The sequence below is a fragment of the Coenobita brevimanus genome, chromosome 44, assembly GCF_032717465.1.
Source record: "Coenobita brevimanus isolate Jiangsu-jjx chromosome 44, ASM3271746v2, whole genome shotgun sequence".
NCBI classification, from domain to species: Eukaryota; Metazoa; Arthropoda; class Malacostraca; order Decapoda; family Coenobitidae; genus Coenobita; species Coenobita brevimanus.
Genome location: NC_136997.1, coordinates 47,133,744 through 47,160,986, shown reverse-complemented (window position 1 = coordinate 47,160,986; position 27,243 = coordinate 47,133,744). Strand labels below are relative to the sequence as shown.

At 37.3% G+C, this 27,243-nt stretch overlaps 1 protein-coding gene across 1 annotated transcript in view; it reads right to left on the bottom strand.

Moving 5' to 3' along the window:
- The window catches only part of trol (terribly reduced optic lobes), a 466,521-nt gene that overhangs the window by 143,434 nt on the left and 295,844 nt on the right, over nucleotides 1-27,243 (bottom strand). The window contains exons 37-43 of the mRNA XM_080271051.1: nucleotides 24,249-24,359; nucleotides 22,573-22,575; nucleotides 21,207-21,314; nucleotides 17,592-17,702; nucleotides 14,437-14,586; nucleotides 6,136-6,264; nucleotides 567-698 (exon numbers count right to left, since the gene is read on the bottom strand). Coding sequence (XP_080127177.1) covers nucleotides 567-698; nucleotides 6,136-6,264; nucleotides 14,437-14,586; nucleotides 17,592-17,702; nucleotides 21,207-21,314; nucleotides 22,573-22,575; nucleotides 24,249-24,359 — 744 coding nt within the window. The remainder of the gene's footprint in view (nucleotides 1-566; nucleotides 699-6,135; nucleotides 6,265-14,436; nucleotides 14,587-17,591; nucleotides 17,703-21,206; nucleotides 21,315-22,572; nucleotides 22,576-24,248; nucleotides 24,360-27,243) is intronic.

Below are 27,243 nucleotides of genomic sequence, written 5' to 3'. Positions count from 1 at the left end.
TTTATTATTAAGTCCAGATAAAAAAATATTAATTAAAGCTGCATTGTCACCAAGAAATTTGCCAATTTTCTTTAATTTACAGTGCCAGTATAGAAAAAGTTTTGATACTCTGAAACACATCATCAATAACCCACTTTATAGTACAAAAAATTTGTGACACAGGTATTTTGAAACACATTATCAGGTACTGATAATTTCCCCAATCCAGCATCCAGATGCATGAAAAAAGTTAATGACTTACAGTGCATCAGTACAGAAAAATTTGTGATACGCTGAAACACCACCAACATTTTCCCCACTTTACAACAAAGGGACTATGAAAAAAATCTGCAATACTGTAATTTGAAACATATCACCAATATTTTCCCAAGTTTAGAGTGCAGCAAAAAGTTGTAATATTTTAAAGGCATCAATGATAGTTTTCTCAATTTGTGGTGTGGAAAAATATTGCAATATTATCAAATGCATCAGTGACATATGATACGAACTTTCTGAATGGCAGTTTTTCTGTTTCCTGATGTGAAAAAAAAAAAAAAGATAAAAAGAAAAGCAAATGCAATACACACTGGAAGGGCAATTCTCTTCATCTGAGCCATCCCGACAGTCTTGCAAGCCATCACAAACCACACTGTCTGGCACACATGACCCATCTCGGCACCTAAATTCAATACTGGAGCAAGGTTCGGGTCGAGGGCCGTCTGCACATTAAATCACCATTAAGAAAACATTGTAATCTTAAAGCGGTACCTCTACCTCTTTGATGATTTTACAGTAATTCCTCATTTACCACTGTAAGTCTTAATCTAAAAATTATTGTGCTTACTGAAAATTGCTTAAAGTGAGAGCTATGTTCCTGAAAGAATTCTTACTGTACTGGCTTTTATCTATGATTTAACTGTAAAGTTCATAAAATATGCACTTCATGGGTAGTTGTGATTTTTTTTTTTTTTTTTTAATGAGATAACTGCTACTGTGAATTTTATCAAACTAATCCTTTGCTAAACATTCTAATTACTTACCAATAACAATGCTATGATCTGTGAACAGGGTTACTATGTCATTTATCAACTTTATACTAAAAAAATTTTTAAGTGAAAACATGCTAAATGAGGAATTACTCTACATGATCATTTAACAAAAGTAACAGTTCTCTTGTAGAAGTCTTATATTATTTACAGTAAATAAAAAAAATCAATTGTGTACAATCTTTGTTGACTGATGACTTTAGTGGTATAATGCACAGTGTTATCTCATTAACTTGTAACTTGATAAGACAAAAGAAACAAGAACACTGACTTGGAACTTGTTATGACTAAGAAAACAAGAAATCAAGGTCGGACATCAATAAAAAGATGTTCTAAATATTCATCTTGAACACTTTCTTTCCTTCAACCCTCTGAGCCCCAGGATGTCTTTTCATTTTATCCTTGCCATCTCATGATGATCTAAATCAGTAGTTTGAGACAGACTTTGCACTGGAAGGGTTAAATGTAGCATTAATAAATCCTTTCCATAAAAGACAACTTTTCCTCAGATGAGTTAAATTGTCTGATGGCAGCACAAATCAAGTGAACAGGAATGTCACCTTGAGCAATGGAGTTAATTCAATGGAGACACCAATAAGGAGGTATGCTTTACCCCTTATATGACCCACTGCCAGCAAATGGTGAGATTGAAGAGATTCATCTTCGACCTACAAAGGCTGAGACTATGATGTCCATAAAAAACTCAAATCCCATTTTGCCTGCATCTGAGCTTAGCAAACCAAGGCCAGGCTACCATTAGTCCAGGATACATAAGGGTAGAAAAAAACTTCTGGCCACCTCTTTGATCTGAACTGTCACACCCTGGCCATAATGCACTCCAAAAATTAGAACCCTTCTAAAAATTTCCAATGGATTGTCTGCATTCTGTATTTCCCAGTGCCCAGCTGAACCCTACCATGTGGCAACATCCTAAGGTTGGAATGGTCATGACTTCCAACTTCTGTAGTGAATGCATTACCAAGCTGCACTGGTAATTTGCTCTGCTATTCTTCATCTTTTTGTGCATCTCACATCCTGCCTCTCATTTTCTCTATGGCCAATGAAAGGCCAAAATTAAGATTTAAAAAAACCCACCCCACATAAAGATAAAGAGATCAGAGGAAGAGAAAATGGGAGGGAAAAAGACTGGATGAAAACAAGGAGAGAGAAAAAGACAAAGAGATGAAGCATCGGAGTAAAAGATGTGTTAAAAACTCAAAGTGCTGATGCTAAGATGGCTAAAAATATCCAAAAGGGACATAAGTTCTAGAACAAGGATGAGAGAGGTGAGAAAAAAAAAAAAAAAAAAAAAAAAAAAAAAAAACAGCACGTGAGAAGGAAGCATCATTGGTGTGGTGTCCAGAAATTAAATAAAGAAGTTAGTTCCACTCATCTGATGTAGTGCTGCTCTAGGGTGACTGCCCTTTCCTCTCTTCCTTCCTTCCTTCCTCTTCTGTCTTTCTTTCGTTCATTCTTTCCTCTTTCTTCTGTCTGCAAGTGACTCTACAATGCATGACAGGCCAAATGGTTTCCTGTACACCAAGAAACCATTTACTACGCTGGGTGGTAACTGTAAGACCAAATTGTGGCAGCTGGTGGTTTAGTGGGTAATTAAGGCAATCCAGTCGGATTGAACTTAGGTAAGTTTATATCCAAGGGGCGGTTGCGGTTTGTTGCTCACGTAATGCCACTCAGGGATGAGTGAGGCTGGTTACCCTCATCTTAAATGTCAGGACCAACTTGCCTAGCCTTGGGTTCCTACATTCCTCATGGGGTAACACAGGATTAGATGATGGATGGATGGATGGAAATAAGCAAAAAATAAAAAGAAATAAAATTTAAAAAAGCCAGATACACACCAATATATCTCATAGTTCAAAGATGCAATTAACTCACTAAGCTTGGGAACATTTTCACTTTATTCTTACTGCCTCCTATTGATTTTATTCAGCTTTGGATGAGCTTTTCTATACACTGGATGCTTTAGATATTGCCAAAACAAGTCCTTCAGTACAAAGGGCCTCTCCTATGTTCAATAAAATCACATGGGATGGCAAATGCATAATAAAAGGAACACTGACTCGATTCTAGATATTTATAGGAAGGGAAAAGGAGACTGCAGAGTGCAAAGTGTCTAGACAATGCTTTGCAACACTGATGTGATCATCATTTCTGCCAGTGATTTGGTAATGAAGCAGCTGAATCTAAGCCTGAATAGGAATAATTAACTGAATGAGACCACCCTAGAATGTATTCAACATGAATGCTGGATATCAAAGTGGTGACATGTAAAAGTGTTTGGCATGTGGGAAGATGAATGGACCTCAGGGGCAGGACTATCAAGTGTATGCCTAGAGCTGGATACATTTGTAATAATAATAATAAAAAAAAAAAAAAATCTGATCTCACTGATTTACACAAAGCAAGCACTTACCCAGACATTTACCATAACTAGTCCAAGTTAATAAGATCCCACTGTGCTGAGTTCATAACCCTTACATTTCATTACTTATCACATACTGGTGCAAAGCTCTAATGTATCATCTAACTAAAAAGTACCTTTCTGAAAATAGCAGAAAAGAGTCATAAGCAAGAAGAGAAATTATGAGAGAAATTAAGAGACATATTCTAGGTGGCAAAAGAAACTCTGTAGCATCTCTTCTTTCATGATTTCCTTTGCATATTAAACATTAACATTCTCTTGCATGTTAGCTATCTTGTTGATTTACTTTTTTAACACGATGAACAAAAGAAAGAACAACACCTTAAATATTGAAAAAAAAAAGTGTTCCATTCATAATTTTTTTTTTTTTACAGTTGGACTTTGCATATTTCACCTTAACATTCTCTTGCATAGTATTTCTATTGCTGATTTTACTTTGCGTATTTCACCTTACCATTCTCTTGCATGTTAGCTATAGTGTTTAACCCCTAAAACGCAGCCATGGACAGCCGACTCCCCCCCTTGTGGCAGGGTTGGATTGCAGTCTGAGTACCTGTAGGAAAATATTAGCCAAAAATGAGAGATTAACCCTAGAACATTATACTAGGTATGGCAGATAGTACTTACAGTACATTCAGCTTTCTCTAGAGACAGGTGTTGAGCCTTCGTGGACTACCCAAGGACTTGTGGAGACTTGCAAATTTGGGTAACAAAGTCTTCACTTTCACACCTCCAGCAACCCGGTTTCCCCTCTACCACAGCCTCATTCTGTCACAGTAAACATTATACTACAACTTACAGGTAGTTTGGAATCCGTATTTGTACAATAAGCACTGAAAATAAGGCTAAAATCAACGGAGCGTACGGCTGACATGCTGCGCGGCGGCGGTCTTCCCGTCACTCAACAAACATTTCCATTTTCACAGCTAAAAACACGTATACTACATTATTTTCAATCATAGTACTTCCCAAAGGCTCGCATGTCACTATTACGGCAATAAAATTCACTGTCACTGCCAGTAATGTGAAGCGGGAATGATCAAGACCACAGCGGCGTGCTTTTATTCTGCGAAGATGTGTAACGGATGCAAGAGTTTATAGAGGTTGGGGGAGTGGACTTTCTGACCACTACTTGGTGGTGGCCAGAATTAGAATTCAAGTTGGCCGCTCGCACTTCATTCTTATGGCTCACTTTCACTGTTGCTGTCAGTTGCGTGCCTAATTCATCACTGTCACTGTCATTACTTACAAAAATAATATTTCCAACACACCAAACTGTCACTGTCATAACATAGAATAGAAATAAATGCTTACAACGAGGTACTAGGCACAGCACTGAGCTCTTCCTGCACCTCAAACTCATCACTGGATGATAATGTTTCTGATTCGGCAAGACTTGATCACACACCAACATCACTACCATAGTCCATAGAGGCTTTCATTAGTTCTTGGCCTATAGCCGACTCATTCAGGCCCTTTGCACTCCCTAGTAAGGGTTTAGAAGGGTTGAGGTCACAAAGCCCTTTTGCGGAGGGCTGGAAGGCACTGACTCGGAAGAGCTAGAACTCGCCATAATGTCACTTTGAAAGCCTGCGGTAAACTGACGCTAAACAGGGGAAAACTGCAGGAAAAAAAGCTAGTGTGACAACTGGGGAAACAAGCGTTTCCTAATAGCATAAACAGCTTGTGAGAGGAGAGCACAGATTGACAGTTCTAAGCAGTCAGCGCGCTGCCATATATCACAGCCAGGCTGGCCGGGCCGTGGTAGTGGTGGTGGGGGGGGAAACGTGATACTTGGCAGCAACGGAGGTCAGTAGTACAAAGGTCAAGTATGCTAATTGTAGCTAAAGGGTGGGGGTACTGATAGACAATACCAGCTGGATCATGCTTGCCCGCGTTTATTCAAAATTAACTCAAATCGCAAATGCAACAATCCGCCGTTATGTCCTTTTTGGCGATCGTCGCAAAAGTGATGATCCGCGTTTAAGGGGTTAAAGAATGACATAATTTGCAATATAATGTAAAAGAGGATACTGAGGTGTAATATGCAGAGCAGGTTGTTAAGAGTAAATGTGGCTGCAAGCTTGGTAGTCAGACACACAGCCATCACTCTTAGGCAGAAAACATTCACCTACAAGCACAGTTACTTGGTGTCTGTACATAAAGTCCAAGCTAGGACTCATAGTGTCTCAAATCTTAAGACATATACCGCATATATATATTTTTTCAATAGTTTCTGGCAGCTGTTGGGAATTTACTGGTTTTGGCACTTGGTTTAGCTTCCTGTCCATAGAAACATTAGCTGTGTCATGGCCAACCTCTATATGGTGATTGCTTAACAGGAAGCACGACCTCATTAAAATGTTACATTAAGTCACTATAGAAGAGTTGCTATAAAATCTGTGATGCCACTTAGAATATGACCATAACTATAGTGCTTTCCAGTACAGAAGTACACTTGGCCAAAACTTACATCCTTCCATACCTGTTCATACTCCCTCACTCTAACTCATCACATTTAACTAAAATTCTAATTTGAAATGAAGTACCATCACATATGATGGAAGCTAGAATGAGAAAGTATGGGCAAGTATGATGGGATGTTAGTTATGGGTGTAAATCTATTTTGGAATGGGCTATAAGAAGAGTTTATGATCAACACACCACCACAATCAGCTTCGTCGGACAGATCAATACAGTCTCCGTTGCCGTCACACACAACATATGAAGATACACACTCGCCAGAGCCGCAAAGAAATTGGTTTTCAGTGCACTGTGTGGGAACTGGTGGGAAATCTGGGGAAAGGAGCAAACACTTCAGTTCATTACTTGCTTTAGAGATGGCATGAAACTAGAAAAAGCACTGTTATGTGTAATGTTACCCTGGGTGTCAAATACTGTATCTTCTGTCAATTAAGTATATGTAGAGCACAGTACCTTCCCTTTATGCTGACCTTCTTAATGGTAATACAAGAGTGGTACATTGGCAATGCTGCAGCAATCAACAAGTGATACCTTATATCTATATGTCCTTACAATACTGATCATAAATATGAGTATTATATGACATCTGTCTAGCCTAAGTATGCTTACACTTACTAACAAAGTAATCTAAGTTTGGTTATCTGCAATATATATATATATATATATATATATATATATATATATATATATATATATATATATAAATAGTGCCACAAATACTACTAAACAGAGGTGCTAAAATATGAAAAATTAGTCTTAAAGAGTAAATGCTGGAACAGAAATGTCAAGATAAGGAGGAATTACTGTACTGTATTTAACTCCAATTATGCACATGCCCATGAAGCAACTTTATGTGAAGAAAAAAGACAAGATAACATTATTAATGTATACCCAACAAGTCCATATAACAAAAACTGATAATGAATGGCTGACATTAAAGCACATAAAGCTCTCATCAACAGATGCTGTATAACCTCAATGCAGCAGGCTAACTGGAAAAAGACAGTCTGATAAAGGCAGTCTTGGTAGGTATTGCTGTTGTTGCTGTGGTCCCATGCTCAACTGGATGTGAATCCAATGGACTGCAAACTGAAGTTCACTTACAGCAATCCACTGTTCTTCTTTGGAGGGACAGCGGGATGACTATAAAACCAGGGAGTGGAACTGCACCTTTATATCAGCACCATTGCATGAAAGTGTCCCTCTCCAGCTTTGACTTGTCAGAAGATTTACTGGTGATGTCAGCCAGTGTGCCTATGAGCTATGTACCCTGAGCTAAGTCCAAGATCAGCTTCATTACACAGAATTCCCTCAGCTGAGATACACTACTTAACCCACTAAGTCCAAGGTGTCTTTTTCATTTTATTCCTGACATCTCCTGATGATGTAATTTAGGCTACGACGGCCTTTTTGAACTGCAGGGGGTCAACCACAGCCTTATAAATCTCCTAAATACAAGGCCTTCCCTATGTTAAATGAAATCATACAGGAAAAGAAGTATTGTACACTGAAAAGGACACTTGGATTCAGAAGGGGAAAAACCTGAGAAATTATAACAGGCTGTGAATTATATAGCCTGGCCACATATTGGGAGCACACAGTAACTCATATGTTTACCAAGCCATCAGATATACAGTACCAAGTTAAAAAGATATATGAAACTAAAGTCCAATAAAAAAAAAAAAAGTTCAATGAGGCTGTTTGAGTCCAAGAAAGCATAAAGTAACTATTCCATACTACTATGGTGCAATGCACAATTATCTGGTAAATAATGCAGATGGAAATGTGTATGGCAGTTAATGTAGCTCTATAAATTAGTGTAATAAAAATTCCTATGGGTAAGCATTGATTACTCAGTTTTTTGGCTCATATTGGATTGAGTCTGATAAATGAATAAAGTCCAATATGTTTAACGTGTTTGACAAAAGCTAAGTCCAATATGGCAAAGTCCGATACAGTGAGGTTTTACTGTTTAAGTATTTGATTATCGTGATGCTTTCTGCGGTGCTCACACTGTGAACTTTAGTTTAATCTGTATTTACCTGATTTATTGTTTTGTGTGTAGGAGTAAACTTACTTTGGTTTTAAGCATTTCTTAGCTCACAGTGTAATTACATACTGTACTTTTCTGTGACACAGTGTCATATCTTTAAACCAACAGTAATGCTCAGACAGATTTTATAAAGTCATCAAATCTTGTGCATTACCACCTGGTCACACCCACCCAAACAGTAAACAACATGTGAGACCATCTATAACAGAATCTACCAAGTACCACAATGGCTAAAATAGGATTATGCTTACCACCGTTCCCCAAGGCTTAATCAACCTAGAGTGTGACTGACAGTGAAATGAACATAAACACACTATGATACCTTTGTTGATTCAAAAGTTATGTTTTGAAAGAATAAAGCTTTGAGTTCTTTCCATTGTTTCACTTTTCAGCCCACCTCGTTCTGTTGCAATATCATTTTTACTCTAACCCGGCCCCAAAATGCCATCTCCTCATCTTACAAGCTTGAGCTGTGAAAGTAGACTGGCACTAAAATATAATGCAAGTCATGGTGAAGTGCTACAGATTGGATGTAGAGCTGTAGTTCTGTCTTTTTTCTGCCAATGAGCTACATAAAATACACTGCAAAAGGGGCAAAATTCTAGGCCAAGTTAGAGTAAAGAGGGTAAAACAGTCTTATGCAGCAGTGAGAACAGAAATGAACAATAAATTTTAAATGTTTACATATACAGTAACTGTTATAATGGGAATGTTTTATTCATGGTGGTAGGTGGTGGCGACCATCATCCACTCACTTGATGTAGTGCTGCCTACTGCTTCCTTAGCCTTCATCATTCTTTCTCTGTGCCTGCCCTCCTCTTTTCCTATTTCTCCTATCTTTCCTGTCACTTCTTATTGCTTTTCTTTCCTTTACATGTGGCTTTATATTGAGTGACACGCCAAATGGTTTCCTGTAAACCAAGAAACCATTTACAACGCTGGGTGGTAACCATATTACCAAACCATACGTGCTCCCTACGTGTCAACAAGTGGGTTGGTGGAGGGTTAGTGCCCCTCCCCATAAAACAAATAACTTAAAGTCAAATGGACACCCCTTTCGGGATTCTGGTGTCTGGCAATAGATAGATAGATAGATTTTACTCATGAAGCAATGCTACTACTGTGTAAGCTAAATAAATGTGAATACTCTTTGTCTCTCAAAAAAAAAAAAAAGTCAGTATTTATTGCCTGAACTGTACAAGAGACACTGTTCCAAACTTGGTAAGATGCTTGTTAAATTTCCTTAAGAACTTCCAGGTCCATAACAGAAGTGTATGCCGAAGAGGGATTCATAGAATTCATACAAACTCATGCACACTTTCACAGTCGAGCAAGCCCTTAAAAAAAATTCTGACAAATAACTTATAAAATTACATTAATTTTCTTATAATGGCACACCCAAGAACACTCAAACATGGAAAAAGGACACAGAAATGTATTACCATCATTAGAGTTCAACAAATGTGAATGGCTACACAAGTCGTTGGCTTGCTTTCACCAGACATGGATCCCTAACCCCTCCTCAGCCCAGTTGATGGCCAAGTGTAGTAGGACTGAAGAATAAATCAGACTATACTCCTTTTACTCTAACTTGGCCTAAAACTGCCATCTCTTCACCTTGAATGCTGAATTGTAGCAATATATTAATAGTAGAGTATGATCCTAGTCATGAAGCCACACTATGGAAAGAATGAACAACCATAGTGCTGTACTGTCTTTTTCTGCAACTGCGCAAGGAAATAAAGCTACAAAAGGACAAAAACCTAAACCACGTTAAGGTGAATGAATTACAGGAACCATGGACACTCATTCATACCATATGACTAAGGCTCATCAAATTCCATGCAACCATGACTTAGTATTCAAATCATAAGTGGCCAAGTTCCCTTAGATAAAGACACAGACACACCAGTTATAGTTAACCCTTTGACTGCAATGGCTGCAATAGTCAAACTCTTTTTTCTTAACAGAAGATGAACTGGGGAGAGAAAAATGAATTAAGTACAGCAAACAATTCCATACACCAAACTACAGGTGTCCTCCATTAAGAAAAAATTCTACAGTTGGTGGAATGGCTGTGGGTTGAAGTTTGGGGGGAACTAATCTGGGGAAGTGAATTTTATTCAGGATACAGCCATAAAATTTTACTCTGCTGAGGAAAAGCTGACAGGTAGAGAAATACACACAATCTTTAGTAACCCTCCTAGTGCCATGGACTCTTGTAGGTATTGCATTCAGCTATCATCAGACAATTTCATTCAAAGGAGGAGTCAAAGGGTTAACACTGCTGGGCTCACACATGCCACTGTTTTGCTACATTCAGGTTGGCAGATGCCATAATGCTGCTGCTGCTGCTGAAATTTTCTTTAAAAGTTTCTGACTGATACACTTAAAATATTTCTAGTTGTTTTTGAACATCCTTTTAAGTATTTCATAATATCTTACAGGCATATAGTTCTTGAGGAAAAAAAATTTCAAATATATTATTTCTGATCATCTGTATGCTCCAGACTGAGTGGGCAACCACTCTGTATAGTCAAACAGTTATGAGGTAATCCAGGGTGTTAATATTCCTTGTAATATAATTTAAATTATTATTATATTATGCATTTTGTATCCTTTAGAAAAAAAAAAAGGACTTAATTATTGTCCTTATCCAATACAAGGAAACTGTGAATTTGGCAATAATTCTACTATTCCTCTGCCAACCTTTACATGAACTTAAGTTTAGTTTTCTTTGGAAAGGACAAACTTTGCTGACTCTCAGTTCTGCATTTTATTTTTTGCATTAAAACAATTCCCAAATTATCAATTACCTTTAAAAAAATGCATTGTCATTATTCTGTTAATTTTCAAAACTAAATACCTCATGATGAATGAGGATTAGACCGGCAGAGAGAAACAAAAACAAATTAAAACAGTGGAAATTTTATGATGCAGACTAACGGTAGTCACTGCTGTGTGTTTACAGTTTTGAGACACTGCACATATGAACTGAAAACATTATACTTTAACTCAAACAGTGTCACAAATTTTCAATCTTGCTTTTCTTGACTAGAGAGTATTGACAAATGCAATGTCTTGATCAGGCGTGCTAATTAGTTATAATGTTCATGCTGAAAACCAGTTACACAGGTAACACGAAGGCTTCTTGGCTATGAACATGTACTTTAGATGAAGTAATGTTCATAAGCTTCAAAGTCTGGGATGGAAGGAGAGTGCTCAGTTCCAAAACGGCAAGGTCCTGTGAGCTATGGTAAGGGAGAGCGGTGATGGTTCGGACAGTGGAATGGTTTGGACAGTGCATTTCCTAAGGAAGATATGGGACATAGGGCTGCGAGGTCTTGCGTGAAAGTGCAAGAGTCTGTTTGCTTCTTCATCACGGAACCTCCAAGCTACAAACGTCACAGTTTTTGATGTGGGTCAGATTTTATGTTTTTTTTGCAGCTCCTATGTTATAATTTGAGTGTATATCATAGACTCTATCTCCATGAACATGTCAAGCAGAGAATTATGCATTATTACAGAGAAGCTGTATTGCACACAGAACTATAAAAAATGAATGTTAAACTCTCTCATGTAAAATATAAGTGTACCCATTAATTAATTATGTAGATTCGGGATGATTCAGACAGTTGTGGAGTGGGATGCATTGTCAATGCCCGAACTACAATATGGGTACAATATACTTTAAGAAAGTCTTAAGTCAGTCAGTCAGTCAGTCAGATATAGTGAAATAGATAAAACGAGAAATTAACTTTCTTTTGCTATCCGAAATAGAGGCCTGGAAAGTGAGAAGTGAGGTCGATATTCCAGAGAGAGAGAGAGAGAAATGAGGCCAATTATGTGGAAAGTAAGAGACGATGTCAATTATCCATAATTTTGGTTAAGCTTATTTCAGTTTTAAAATATTATTATTTAACAAACATGAAGAGGTTTACTTGGATTCTTAAGTTTAATTTTGTACTTCTGGAAAATAAAATGTCTTAGAACTGAAAAATTTTTGGTTTTAACCAAATGAAGTCATAAAATTTTGAGAATGTGCCAAGTAATAGATGTAGCCAAAGTATCCCACCCTTCTGTCCAAACCATCACCACTGGTAGGGATGGTTCCGACGATTTAGAAACTTGTGTTTTGTTAACTATAGCTTAAAACTGAAAAGAGCTGAGGGTTTGATATTATCAGGCTGATGAGGCAACATTTTAACATAAACATGATTACCCTGTACTTCTTAAACCTGAATTTTCTGAAATTTTTTAAAAAAGTGTCCATCCCATCACCACTCTCCCCTACTAACTTAATTTGCCACACAACATATGTATTTAGCATTATTTAAGAAATTTTTATTTACATGCAGTTTTCTGGGTTTTCAAAACTGTGCATGCAGAGATCCAACTATTAACAGCACATGAAGTAAAGAGTATTTATTATTTTGTAAATGACTTCATTTTTGTACCAAAAAAAAAAAAAAAAAAAAAAAAAAAAAAAAGACTTCCTTTTTTTAAAACCCTGATTTTCATGTCTTCAGTTTCCTGCCATGATTGGTCTCAAGTTGTACTGTATCAAAAAATTATATACAGTACATCAAAGACAGCAACAAATGCAAAAGTAAACAACAGCAGCAGTATGTAATATCAGCACAACCAGTGAAACCTAACCACCCCTCAGACAGACCACATTCATGAACAGTACATTTAGACAGGAACATTTTAGTTGCAGGCAGAGAAAGAGATTAAAAACATGATCATAATGCATTACATGGTTAGCAGTCATATTCAAACACAAAATAGAGTGTAATAAATAAAGGTAATACAGAAACTTTATACTGTACATAAAAAAAAAAAAAAAATGCAAAGGTCAAAACAAAAATTGATGAGGCACCTAAGGGTATGTGGCAATTTCACTGAGAGCTACAACATGCATGGTGATCAATACAGGGTTCATCTTGGCAATGTCTAAAGTTACAGAGGGATGTGCTGTAGATCTATTTTGATAATTCATGGGGAAACTGACTTGAGAGGGAATTTTTGGAGGCCTGTTCTTTCACTTCAGCAACCACAACAACTAGAGCAACATGCCAAAGAAGCAGGTGGGGCCTACATCACTGCAGTGTTTGAGGGCTTGTTACTGAGAAGTAGAGAGGCCAAACAAGAGTTATGTCAAGTACTACAATTCCTTTTCTGTATTCTTCACAGAATCCCCTCTCATCCCTCCAAGTACCCTCATCATCCATAAACTTAATTTTCCAGTGATGATGATATCTTTATTACTGTATGAGTACTAATGCCTAACATTATTACTGAACTTAAGGAAGACCTCTCACAATGTATACTTTAGAAGCAATCTCAAATATCCTCTTCAAACCTATGATGTCTTCTTCATCTCATCCTTACTGCTGCCAAATGAAAATTAATGAAACTTTAGGACTATCTTCATAAACATCATTGATAATGTTGTTACAGTATCTCTCCTCAATTTCAGGCAGTGTCCAGACTGTTTTCCTTATTGACCACCATGGATGCCTGTGAAGCTGAGGGCCCCTCTGTAGCTACACCACTGATTATAAATGGCTTTGAAGATTTCATCTGCCTTTTTCTTTGTAGTTCATTATGGATATTACACCTAAAGTATTCTCTTTTATGCCACAGTAGGCTACAGGAGGATATAAATGTGTAATACACACAATAATTGCTAAAAAAGATGTGTCACTAAATTTCTGAACCCATCTAGAAATACTGCCCATTGCCAGATGCACTTAGGAGCAGATGGTAACTGAATAAAAGCAAAATAAGTACTGAGTAATGAAAAAGTTTATATTGCTGATAAATGAACCCTCTGAATTCTGGTGATATTGTTTTTAGTATATTCTTGCTGCTACCAGATGGTTTAATTCAACATGAGAAAGGTCTCTCATACTGAAGTGGTGTATTAAGGCCATATCCAATCTCTTCAGTTAAGAAATTTTGTTCAAAGTTGAAAAAAAAAAAAAAAAAAAAAAAAAAAAGGGTCAGGATATTGCAAGAATAGTATAAAAAAAGACATCTCCAGGATCAATGGGTAAATCATAAGTTTCCATTACTTCCATTTTGACCTGTGGCACTGCTGTACTGTACAGCCATTACATGCAGGATTCTACTCCACCAGACTGCTGTTCCCCCATTTAATGTGTTATCAAATTATACTATTTCCACTTTAATTTGGCCTAAAACTGATACTTCTCCATCTTGAATGCAGGGTAATAACAACAGATTAATACCAGAATATGATGATATCATGAACATTTGTTATGAATGCAATGCAGAGCTGCAGCATTGTCTTTTTGTGCTAATGAACACAACAGGCTGCAGAAGGAAAAAAATCTGGAAAAATCTGGGCCAAGTTAGGGTGATAGAACCACAGCATGCACGGGGGAGGGGGCAGGGAGCCTAACCTGGGTTACTTATGATAGGCTTGGGGGTAGGGCAGAATCTCTCGTCCTGCCCTTCTTCGCAGTCATCGTACCCATCACAGACCTGGGTGCGATCAATACACTCCCCTGTGCTGCACCGGAACTGCCCGTCGTAGCAGGGTTGGGAGGAGTCTGGGGTTGCGGCAAAAGGAGCAGAGGTGGGGCGGGGCGGGGGGTGTGTAGGAGAAGGTACGTAAATGAATCTTTTAAAATGTTACTCCGGGAATGTGCGGACATGAATAACGCTTCACACGTAAGCTAAACAGTTATGAAACTATAAAACAATATTCTGGGATGCAGATCCATTATGAAACTTCTACATAATATACTGTTGATCAATTATTACAGGTAACCTCTAATTAACTATTTTTGGACATAGAACAAATATGAATCTCTTACACAATAGTCAAAGATATTTTGTTGTGGTTCAAAGTCACTGTTCATTCTCTAATTGATAATCATAATGACTTATATTGATATTTATGTCCGCAACAGTACATTAATACCAACAATGCTGCCAAAAGCAAATTAGGCTTAGTCAAAATGTAAGCACTTTACAATGCAATATATGTATATACAGGGTGGTTCGTAAATAGCACTCCATTGAAGCTTGCATGATGGTGTCTTATGTATTGCAGGGATGGTTATGTCTACTGGTGTGGATGTGCATGTGGCAATGGAGTTAGAAATGAATTTATGATGCAAGCTAGATACTGATTATGCTGTATTGGCCATTCTCATAATTAGAAGTCACCCATCACAGTGGAAGAGGAGTGTTATATATGGATCTCCCTGTACATATATGAAGTGCTGTTATGTAAATAAATTAGCAAATATGATTTTATATATACATTTCTTTACAAGTTTTAGTAGAAGGACACATCTGAGACATCTGGAATAATACTGGTGAAGGGAGTGATCTTTTGAATACACAGAACAGACATTCATTTCAAACTGAGCTAAGTACTCTGAACTCTGAGATACATTAACTGACTACTAGTAAGTTAAGTGTTACAATGAAGTTCAAAATACTAACATTGATAAATTAAGGAATACTAGCATCAATTGTGCTTAAAATAGAAACATACTGTATGAAAAAAGCTTTGACATAGTCATGCTTTGATTTAGCCATAGATAAATACAGTACAGTACCACAGGATGGAGAGTGAGAGTGAGAATGGGAGACTGACGAGGAGAGTGTATATGAGTGAGGTGGAGGGGGGGAGAGGGAGGGGGAGGCCAAGGATGAGAGATGGAGGGATGGAGTGGAGAGGTATATGAGAGAGGGTGGTGTTAGCTGGGAGCAGGGCAGTGAAATGGCAGGGGACATGGCGACATGGAGGTGATTTGTCTGAGGCCACCCCTTACTGGATTAAGGCATATGGCAATAGATGGATAGATAGACAGTACCACAGACTGTCCATCTTTCACAGTGTTTGAGAAACTGCTGATTATTTTCCTTATTTATGGCTACTAATACTACTCAGCAAGAACTTGGTATTATGTCAAAGCAATTTTCACACAATATTCATCTATTTAAGACAAAAATGAGCTAATACTATTAAAATTATCAATGTTAATATTTTGAACCTTCTTGTAGACCAAAACTCGCAAGTGGTTAATTATCCACTCAGAATTTTAATAAAATACTGACAGGACAATGTGATGCTCAGCGAAACGTGGCTCTGCTCATGAGAGAAAAAATGCCATGAGACTGAACAATATTATTTAATAAACTCTCCCGAGGGAATGATGTCTATTTTAACACATTTCATTCCTGCTTACACCAAGAAATTTAATTTTCCATAAGCCCTTCAGTCAGATGAGATAGTTTTCATTTTAATGAGGCCACCACCACATGCTTTTTATTCAGTTTAAAAAAGACCTGTATACCTTGAGGAGTTTGATATAACTTCAACCAACTCCTTTGTTACTACAGTGGAATAAAATTAAATACAACTCTCTGGTGGGAGTGTGGCTAAAATGAAAAAGATGCCATTGTTATGTAGTAGTAATAGTTGTGACCCTGGGTTCATCTGAAATGTGAACCAGTGGACTGCTTGCTGAGGCTCCCCTCCTCCTGCAGTCCACCATCCTCCTTTTTTGGGGGGATAGGAAGGGAACTGAGGGATGTTTGTATAACTGGGCTGCGGTGCCACCCAGTTATATCAGTGCCACTATGTGAAGGCATCCCTCATAGTGTGGGGTTAAATGGCATCCACAATGACTTCCTCATAGTTATCTTTTTTTTTTTTTTTTTTTTTTTTTTTTTTTTTTTGGTCAAATTCCTGCTACTACTACAGGGTTCAATTCAGTTTATGAGTAATTTCCATAAAGAACATGGTTAACAGATGCTCCATCTGATATGAAAGTTAATTATAATACAATGCTGAGGTGCACACAATTTAAAGTGATAATATAAGACAGAAGGAATAACACAATTTAGACCACCTCCCTTTTCCAGTACTATATCCAGTCTAGCTGCACACTCAATCAAAAAAGTATCTTTGGTCAGGTGATCAACGGTTCACAATAAGCATTGTTGCTGCTGGAGTATTTTTCTAGAGTAAAGTATTTACAAACAGATGATGTGATTCATATTTTTTATACAGATGTTTGTTCATGATGTACTGATAAAACTACAGTCGCGGAGTGTGACTCTGAGGTTGTCATTATCGTATCCTGCCAACCTACTTTTCAACAGTGCATCCGATTTCGTATCATATTATTCACGAATCATATTATTATACACAAATATATTATACACGAAAATTATTATACACTAACATATTATACATGAATCACACGCATGTCATGTTATACACGAAATCAGAAGCACTGATGTCGGGTAGGTTGCCAGGGCTCGATAATGACACCATTAGAGTCGCACGCCACGATTACAGCAGGGATACATATTGATGGAGAGTTACTAGAGAGTATTATCATCCTTTTTTTTTTTTTTTTTTTTTTTTTTTTTTACAGTGTACAATACTTCTAAAACTAAATGGCATGTATATTTATGACATGGTAATGAGCATAATTTTTAATGGTCAATTTTTGAATATATAATGGAAATTTAGATACTGTTTTGATCAACTGTACATGTCACAAGCGACATCAGACAAAGGACAACACACCTGGACAACGTCTTTCATCCGACCCATCCGAGCAATCCCGAACTCCATTACACACCTCAGTGCGGAAAATACATTCCCCTGACTCACACTGCCATTCTACACTCCCACAGTCTGAGGAATATGGCCAAGCTTATCTCCAGCTCAACAGAATTTTTAAAAGATGTCTATATCACACACTCTCTACACTCAAAAACAGACATACTGACTACAGTACTACACAGCTACTACTACTGTACACCGCTGTTCATCTACTGTCTACCTTATATATATATTATGTGAATAGTCATATGTACAAACTGTATGCTTGGATATATTGAAATATGGCTAATGTTATATGTACAAATAATGAAATAATAATAATAATAATAATAATAATAATGATAATAATAATAATAATAATAATAAAAATATACTACTACTGTACTACTACTACTACTAATGGATCGGTTATTACCTCACCCTGCCCTACGGTGGGAAAGGAGGTACGGATGATGATCATAATAATAATAATAATAATAATAATAAATTTTAAAAAATAATAACATACACTGAAACAATACAGGTAATAATAATGCAACCAAATCCTGTGTAATTATACTGTGTATCCCTTTCCTACAATCACAGACTAATATACTTGTCCATGATGGTCAGTTGCAGTGCTGCCGCATTTCCTTAGGTATTGACAACCACCATCGAGGTGTGAAAAAATGCGAATGAGTATTTGTTGCATGTTACTATAACCAGGGTTGATATTTCTCTTTGATTAGGATTTTTTTTTTTTAAGTGTCTCTTCCTTCATGATTTATTTGCATACTACAACTTATTATGCTGTTGTATATTATTCATGTCATTTTCTGTGTTTTAAATAATGACTCAGATTCCATAAGTAACACCCAAGTGAGTAATAATGTGCCATATACAAAAATAACCTATACTCTTTTTCCCTAACTTGGCCTAAAACTAATCTCCCCATCTTGAATGCTGACTTGTAACAAGATTAACACCAGAATATGATGCTATTCACAAAGAAGTGCTATTAAACGATTAAGAGCCAACGATGGCTTATCTGTCACACAGCTCCATGAAATACGCTGTAAAAGAACAAAAATCTGGGCCAAATTAAGGCAAAAGAACTATAGTAAGGAAAAAGGTGCTGGAAGCCTCTGTAACTCACAAGACTACTGACCATGGATGTTGCTGGCCTGGCTATGTATTTTTGAAGGTTAATGGTCAGTTGTATGGCTTTTTTTTTTTTAATGATTATGAGATTAAAAAACAACAGAGGTTTAATATTTACAGTATACATGCAAATAACAAGCTCGTTGATTCCTTGCCACACTGATTCAGTCTTGGATACTTATTTCAAATTCCTCATTTCAAATATAGCTACTTTTTTTTTTTCTTAGCATATCTAGGATATCCAGAATTTGTAACGGGGAATTAATACACCACACCAGCAACAAAATTAAAGTGGGTTTATCTCTTGGGTATCATGCCACCCGGTATTAATGATAAACTATTTACAATATACCTACAAACTACCACGACTTAAGCTACAATAACAGGATACAGTTATGAAAATATTCTATTCATGGCTGACCTATCTGAAGCTTGCTGGTAGTTCCTGCATCATTTACAAAGTTATATTATGAGTTCGTTATCCTTCACTTAGGCTTATCAGAATCTAGATGACATTAGAGATATGTAACTGTATATATATATATATATATATATATATAGTGTACTAGGAAGAAAGGGCATAGCTTTGGGAAGTGAGAAATGAGGGAATTCTATGTAAAAAAAAAAAAAAAAAAAAAAAAAAAAAATATAAAATTTCGATGGTTTAGATTTTGACATTTCAAATTTCGATGCATTTTTGAGTGGTCCACCTATCTCACATTTTTATGCCAAAATCGCGTTCTTTGATGCTCTCGGGGCTCAACTCCAAACAAAACAAGCCATGCGCAAGGCGATGTTCTATTGTCAGTGGTCATCTTTCGACTGTCCTGCCCTCTACAGCCAAGCGCTGCAGTTTCAGCCTGTACCTTCCACGTGTGGATGTGCATTTCGCCACAATTTCGTTGTATGTATTTTCGTCGTATTTTCGTTGCAACTTACCTGTTTCAAGATGGCAAGCAAGAGTGGTTCTTCGGGTAGCAGTGGTAATGGATGAGAGCAGCCTGGTACCTTTAAATCTTCGCAGCCAAAAAAGAAAAGGGAATACAGGAAGGGGCAGAAATACACCAAGTATACCCTTGATGACAAGGCAAAAATCCGTATTCTACACAATAGTATGGCAATACAATGCAAAACTACAGTTACTTAACCACAATTATAGTTCACAAAGTTTACAGGGGGTGTGGGCAAAAAATCATGATTGTACGTAGTGAGATTCGGAGGCCTCGGACCCAAACTAATTTTTTACCATAAAAAGTTCAATTCAAATTTCGATGATTTGAATTTCAATGTGATTTTTCGGTACGCATGTCCATCAAAATTTGAGATTTCACTGTATATCAACATGAGTCCAAATATTTATCATTACGGAGCCAGAAATACTGATGATCTTATGAGGAAATTATAAGGGAGATCATTTTCATCCATAAGACCATCAGTAATTTTAGTTCTGTAATGGTGGAGATTGGGATTGATACTGATATTGCATTTTTTATTTAAAACTTCCTCATCTATCATTTCCCAAAGTTATGCCCATTCCTCCTGCAATGCCCTGTATACTTTTAGTGAAGAGATGCATTAATAAAGGGCACATTGATATACAAAAAGACAAAGAGAAACTGTATACCAAAATGTCATCCCTTACTCCCTTCCAAAACCTCCCTGGAACAGTTTCCCTCTGTATTTCCTCTTCAGTCCAATGAAATACTTTTCTAATTTACTCTTGCCACTTAGACAACTTTATTCAATGTAGGACAGACCTCCAGTAGTGAAGGTGTACATGAAAGCTATATCTAACTCATCCAGTTCAAAAAGTCTCTCCAAAGTTGAATAAAATTACCTGAATAATGGCAAAAATAAAACAAATGAGACATCATCAATCAAGCAATTAAACTGTACAGGAGTTTTTAAGAAGTATGCACACCACATGACACTATATATACCTTTCCATAATGTGAGAAATACTGTATGTAAAATGCAGTATCACAGGGGAAGTAAATACCAAGGAACTTTAAAAAACTGCATGCTCCTTCTGAAGACCTTTACATGCAGCTAAAAAAAAAATGTTAACCTACAATTGTACAAGCATTAATGTGCAGTGCTCTAGTGTATACCTATGCTTTTTCTCTTTCATGAATGTACAAGACGAAATATGATATAAGGAACATTACAGATACTGCATATGAAACTAAATGAATGTTTGATAGCATTTATAAAGTGTTAATTATAAATCTGAAATATTATTGATTAGTATGTAACTATATGGCAGCACAACCCTCAAATTCCTGGGTATGATACAGTCTCATGGGAAATTGGACTGTAAAACATTCTATACAAAGTTAATAAATAAAAGTAAAAGTATTTATGATACTGTGTAGTCTTATGAAATAGAAGGCAGCGTAAAAATGTTGTAGTCAAGCCAGTAAATACCATACTTACTGCAGTCCCGTTCATCTGAAGCATCTCGGCATTCAGGATATCGGTTGCAGACTTGTGAATCTGGGATGCACTCACCACTGAAGCATTGGAACTCATTTGGACCACACTCTGAGGGAAAAAGTAATTCTTATTGATGGAACTTATTCATGCTTATCCTCTTCTGTTAGATTATCATATATATATATATATATATATATATATATATATATATACAAATATTGTTCTTACTAACTCCAGAGAGATAAGCAAGGAAGTTAACCCATTTGTGCCTAGGGTTCTTTAAAAAAAAAATGGAATTTGGCATTTTAAAAGCTTAATGCATGGCGAAACCCCAGGGTACAGACCTATGAGCTTTGTGGTTGTTAACTGACAGGCAGAGGGCAGTATGGTCACTACCCTTCCAACAAAATCCCACACAAGGGAAGCCTAGGAACTAATGGGTTATGGGGTGTTGCAGTGTTGATGTGGATGGGCTGGAAGTGTGTTAGAAGTATCTTCTGATAGTCTGGCCATGTGGTGAGGATGAAAACTGAGAGACTGACTTGGAGAGTAAATGTGGGTGTGCTGGAATGCAAGATGGGGAGGAGGAGACTATGGATATAATGCAAAGATGGGGTGGAGAGGTATATGAGAAGGGGTGTTGAGAAATGGAGATAGGGCAACCTGAGCTGGAAAAGCAGACAAGATGCCTTGCAGGCCATTCACTTGTGGCCACGCCATCCATGGTTAAGACCTCTGGCTATAAATAGACAGCCAATATTTAGATTGTTTTACTTAAGACAGATCTTTAAAAGTGGAAGGATTACTAAATGTTATATGGTTAAACCTAACTTCCTCTAGTTTGAAAAATCTGTACAAAGCTGCATTAAGCCACAAGGAGGCTGCAAATTTAAAACAAACAATGCCTCACAAGACTGAAGGGGTTAAGAGACCTTCAGCTTCTGTATCATGTGCATCCCATGAAAGTCTTTTACCAGTCTTGCTATACACAGCCCCTTTTGGCATCATTTATTGCATTTAACTCCTCAGTAGTCATCAAAAAAATTTGCCAATTAAAATTCCATTGTTACCATGGAATTTGATTTGGCAGTTTCCCCCAGCTTACAGTATTAGTTGTATGGACTAGGTTGAGATATTTTTAAATAAATCACCAAAACGTAACTATTGTATTGCTAGTTTGCTTTCATCTGACAATGATCAGCAACTCCTTATGGCTAAGCTGATGGCCAAGTGTTGTCAGACTGGAGGGTTGATTTGACTAGTAACCAAAGAGACTCCTTCCTTCCACATAACTAAGGCCCATTAAATTTCATGGACCTATGACTTATATAGTTTTCAATATATGTTCCATCAGATAAAAACAAACCAGCTACAGGACTTGCTGCAAGTTGTAATTCTTACTCTCGTTGCTACCACATTAATTTTTTCATCTCAGGATAGGTGTATTTTACTGAAGAGGTAATGACTGCTATATCTAACTCTTCCAGTTCAAAAAGGTTGTCAACTTTCAAGCTGTGTTGATGATGGTAAAGCATGGGTTATGAAATACTGGATGGATGGATGGATGGAAAAGTTTCAAAACAATTGGAAAATTTACTCTGTTGTATTAGTAGTGGTACCCCCAAGTTCATCTGAAACATGAAACTGGTGGACTGCAAGCTGGAATTGCCTTCATCTGCAGTCCACCATTCTCCTTCTGGGGGATAAGGAGGGAGCTGAGGGACATCTAAACAACAAGGTGGTGGAACTGTGCTGATATATTGGTGCCACTAAATGGAGGAGTCCCTCTCCAGCACCAAAGTTAGTGTAGCTCTTACTTAACAAAAATGCAGGACTCTTAGACTCATTTGTAAAGTACTGTTATGCTTACATTTTATGCCAGAATTTACACTGGAGATGAACAAGAAACACATTCAGAGTATATTTCTGCTAGGAATACATAAATGAGGCATCAGATACAGACTGACTTGAACGTTAAGCACACGGACTGGAAGGGGATACACCTCAGATCTGTGAACTGGAATGTACTGTAAAGGGAAAGAATGACAGTATGAAAGAGCTATAAATGTGACTGATGATTCACAGCTGGGTATATACTGACTGAGATGGAGTTGAATGCAGTGTGGTGGTGAGGAAATGATGGCTATTATAAGGGATTATGGAGGAATGCAAGTGAGAATTGTCTGGAGGAGGAGATCAAGGACGAGATGAAAGGATGGAACAGTGAGATATATGACAGGGTGATGTGATCTGGAAGGAAAGCAGAAGAGGCAGAGGACTGGGTGACATGGAGGCGATTCATTTGTGGCCATCCCATATGAAATTATGGTGTCCAGCAACAGACAGACAGATAAACTGATACACAAATATATAAAGGAGGGTGAAAAGGTGCTATCAAGCCTCCCATACCACCTAGAATATGGTTTCAATGGGTGCTGGAGAGTGACGCTTTCCTGTGGTGGTCCTAATAAAACCAGGCGGCTTCACTGCCTGGCTATGTACAAACTTCCCTCAGACCTCTCCCTATTCCTTGAAAGGACAATGGTGGAATGCAGGAGAGGGGCAACTTCTTCCTGTAGTCCACTGGGTTCATGTTCAGATTAAACTTGGATTGCTGCTGCTACCACTACTACTACTACTACTACTACTACTGTTTCTGTTGGAGCTAAGAACAAAATCTGCTGACCTGTTCTTGCTACATATCATTCATAATAACCTAAAACAATATTTCAACATGGAATTTACAACACACAGTGGTATGATGATGGAACATTATACTGTACCTAATTTTTAATAATTAAGCAGAGGAGACTATCAAATGCAATAATGTGAAAAACTGAAAATTATGATATGAATTCATGACAGGGATGGTGATGAATCTCAAAAAAATTTATGTGATGTAATGAAGTACTAAAAAATACACAGGAAACTAAGAAGGAAAAGAAATAAAACAAACTGAAAACAATATAAATAATAAAATACAATACTGATGCAGTTTCATTTGATTGTCGAATTATGCACACTCTCACTCATCTCCCTTACCACAGTTATCTCTCTCGTCAGAGCCATCGGTGCAGTCAAAGGTTCCATCACAACGAAGATAGTCTTTGATGCATGTGCCATCCCCACACCGGAACTCGGTAGCCTGACAGCCTATGTATGGTAAATAATTGGGTCACACACACACACTCACCTACAAGCATGCAAGGGAAAAGCAATTTGCATCATGCTGACATTCACTGGACAAAAGCTTGATGAATCATACACACCAATATGAACTAAGCTGCAACACCACAATGTACTATACGTATCTGGAACTTTAAGCTTTACAAGTGTTTGGGAAAGTTTATGGCACAATGACAAACACTGACTGAAGTACAGTAGACCCCTGTAAAGTATATCCAGATTTAAGGTCCACAAGTTTTGCCTTCGGGGAATTTTAAACTGCTTTCTGATTTCAGCAAATTACAGAAGAAAAAGACTAACTGCTATGTCAGAAAGTCAAATCCCCATTAATTCATCTCAGCTCAACAAGACAAACCTAAAGTGGACTGTGTGTCCACTGAATATGTAATATATTGTTCAAAGTCCTCCACCTGCCTTGAATGGGTGAGTAATATGGAGAAGGAAAGGCCTGTGACTTGTTGGTATGGCAACTGGGTAAGGGTCATCTATAACGTTTTAATGAAGTGGAAGCTAATTTTAACTTTGGAAAGGGGTAGAAATGGTCAAAGGGTGGAAGAATTCTCATACCTGCAATTCAATGTTGAAGCAAAATTTCTACACATGATGGCCTCACAAATACATGGGGTCTACTGTATAGCTTAGATGTTACAAAGCTTTCTAGTATATATAACTATAAGCAAGGCAGGAACAAGTACAAAAATTAATGTACTTACATGTGATCAATGACAACATGACTGCTAGTAACTATGAGATAGGTATTATCTAACTGTAAACTAACTTGAAAGCTGAAAGAGATTATACTGTAAAAGACAATACAGCATAATCATTGCATGAGAAGGTTTCAATAGAAAAGAATCATCTCAACTTCTTCAGATGGTAACAACTTTCTTATGTTTCTCTGGCCAAATGAAAATCATTACAAATAGGTCCATTACCCTTACAACAAATTTCTGTTCGTTTCTATGATTTTATTATTTATTCCGGTTACTGACAGATGATTTTATGTGGAATAGGAAAGACCTCCCAAACTGAAGGGGCTGAGAGAGAGAAAGGAGGAAATGGTGCATGGCAATTCCTCATGCAAACTGATAATTACTGCTATAATAATGATATTCAATAGAGTTCTATGGAGAAAAATGTTGATAGTTTTTAAATGAATCAAAAAAAGGATCTTCAGGATAAAATATGATTGTACAATATGCAGGATATTATAAAATGTGGGCAAAACTGGGACAATGAGTAAAACATTCCAGATCTCCAATTAATGTTGTAAAATACAATATCCTTCCCTTTACATTAATTGGCTACCATAATTTTCAATGAAAATCTATCAGTATAATCCCCGGGTTACACAGTACCTTCCATCTCCCCACCTATTCTGGATACTGAAAATGTCCAGCACTATTATACAGTACAGCACATGTATTTGTAAAGCAGAAATCATAATGACCTCTCATTTACTCAGCAGATTCTGATACAATATTCCCACTATGATTCTGATGTCAATATTAACTGGCTTTTGCTTACTGAAATACAGTATGGCCATATACTGTATAATACAGGATACACCAAATGGCAGGAAAACCAAAAGCTGATTTGCTAACAATGAAAACAAATAGGAGAATGTAACACACGAGCAGATAACCCCATGGTGCACACAAGGGACACATTCATGTTATGACACTGATGGCAACACAAATGTCCCTCAGCTCCCACCCTATTCCCTGAAAAGATGATGGTGGTCTGCAAGTGAAGGGCAGCTTCAACTTACAGTCTACCGGGTTCATGTCCTGATGACCTTGGGACCACAACATCAACAACAACAAACACAGCCATGTCTATAAGAGAACTGCTGGACAATCTTGGTAACTATACCCTTTTTACCCTAACTTGGCCTAAAACCATCATCTCTATCTTGAATGCTGAGCTGTAACGCTAGAATATCACTAGAATATGATGCCAGTCATGAGGAGGTGCTATGGAAAAGATACAGAGCCACACTATGGTCGTATTCTATCACTGAGCTACATGAAATAAACTGTAAAAAGACTAAAATCTAGGGCAAGGTATGGTGAAAGAATTATGATGACAAGTAAAGGGAAGCTACTACATATAACTAGGACTTTCAAAACATGGTTTAGAACTTTATTTTAACTGATGAATGACTAAAGGAGGTGGGGAGTTTATTTATTTATCTATTCATTCATTTATTTATTTATTTTAGCATATATTGGTACCTTTTCTGAATGCTTTACCTATTATCTCATTTTTGACAGCAATGATATGGTCTCCTATATCCTTTGATGTATTACTGGCAAAGAATGGTCACGTATACTCAGGAGCAATAATTGGTATCCCCCAGAAGACAATGGCAGGGCCAATGAAGAGACACTTTACACTAAGGGGAAATAAATACCAAAAAAGGGTGAGAATGAGGGAGTGTTTATAGTTAGAAAGGGTGAGAATGAGGGTGGGTTCAAGAGTATGAGGGTGAGGGTGAGAATGAGCTTACAGTAAAAGAGGGGCCGAATGAGGGTTGGTGATGTGTCCAAGAGGGCCAGAGTAAGGATGAGTTTACCATAAAGGAGGATGAGAGTGAGAATGAGTTTACAGCATATGGGGATGAGAGTGAGGGTGAGTTTACAGCATATGGGGATGAGAGTGAGGGTGAGTTTACAGTAAATGGGGATGAGAGCGAAGGTGAGTTTACAGTAAATGGGGATAAGAGTGAGGGTGAGATTACAGTAAGAGAATATGAGAGTAACATTGAGTTCAGGGCAGAAAAGAATGAGAGTGAGGGTGAGATTACGGTATAGGAGGGTGAGAGTGAGGGGAAGTTGACAACAAGATG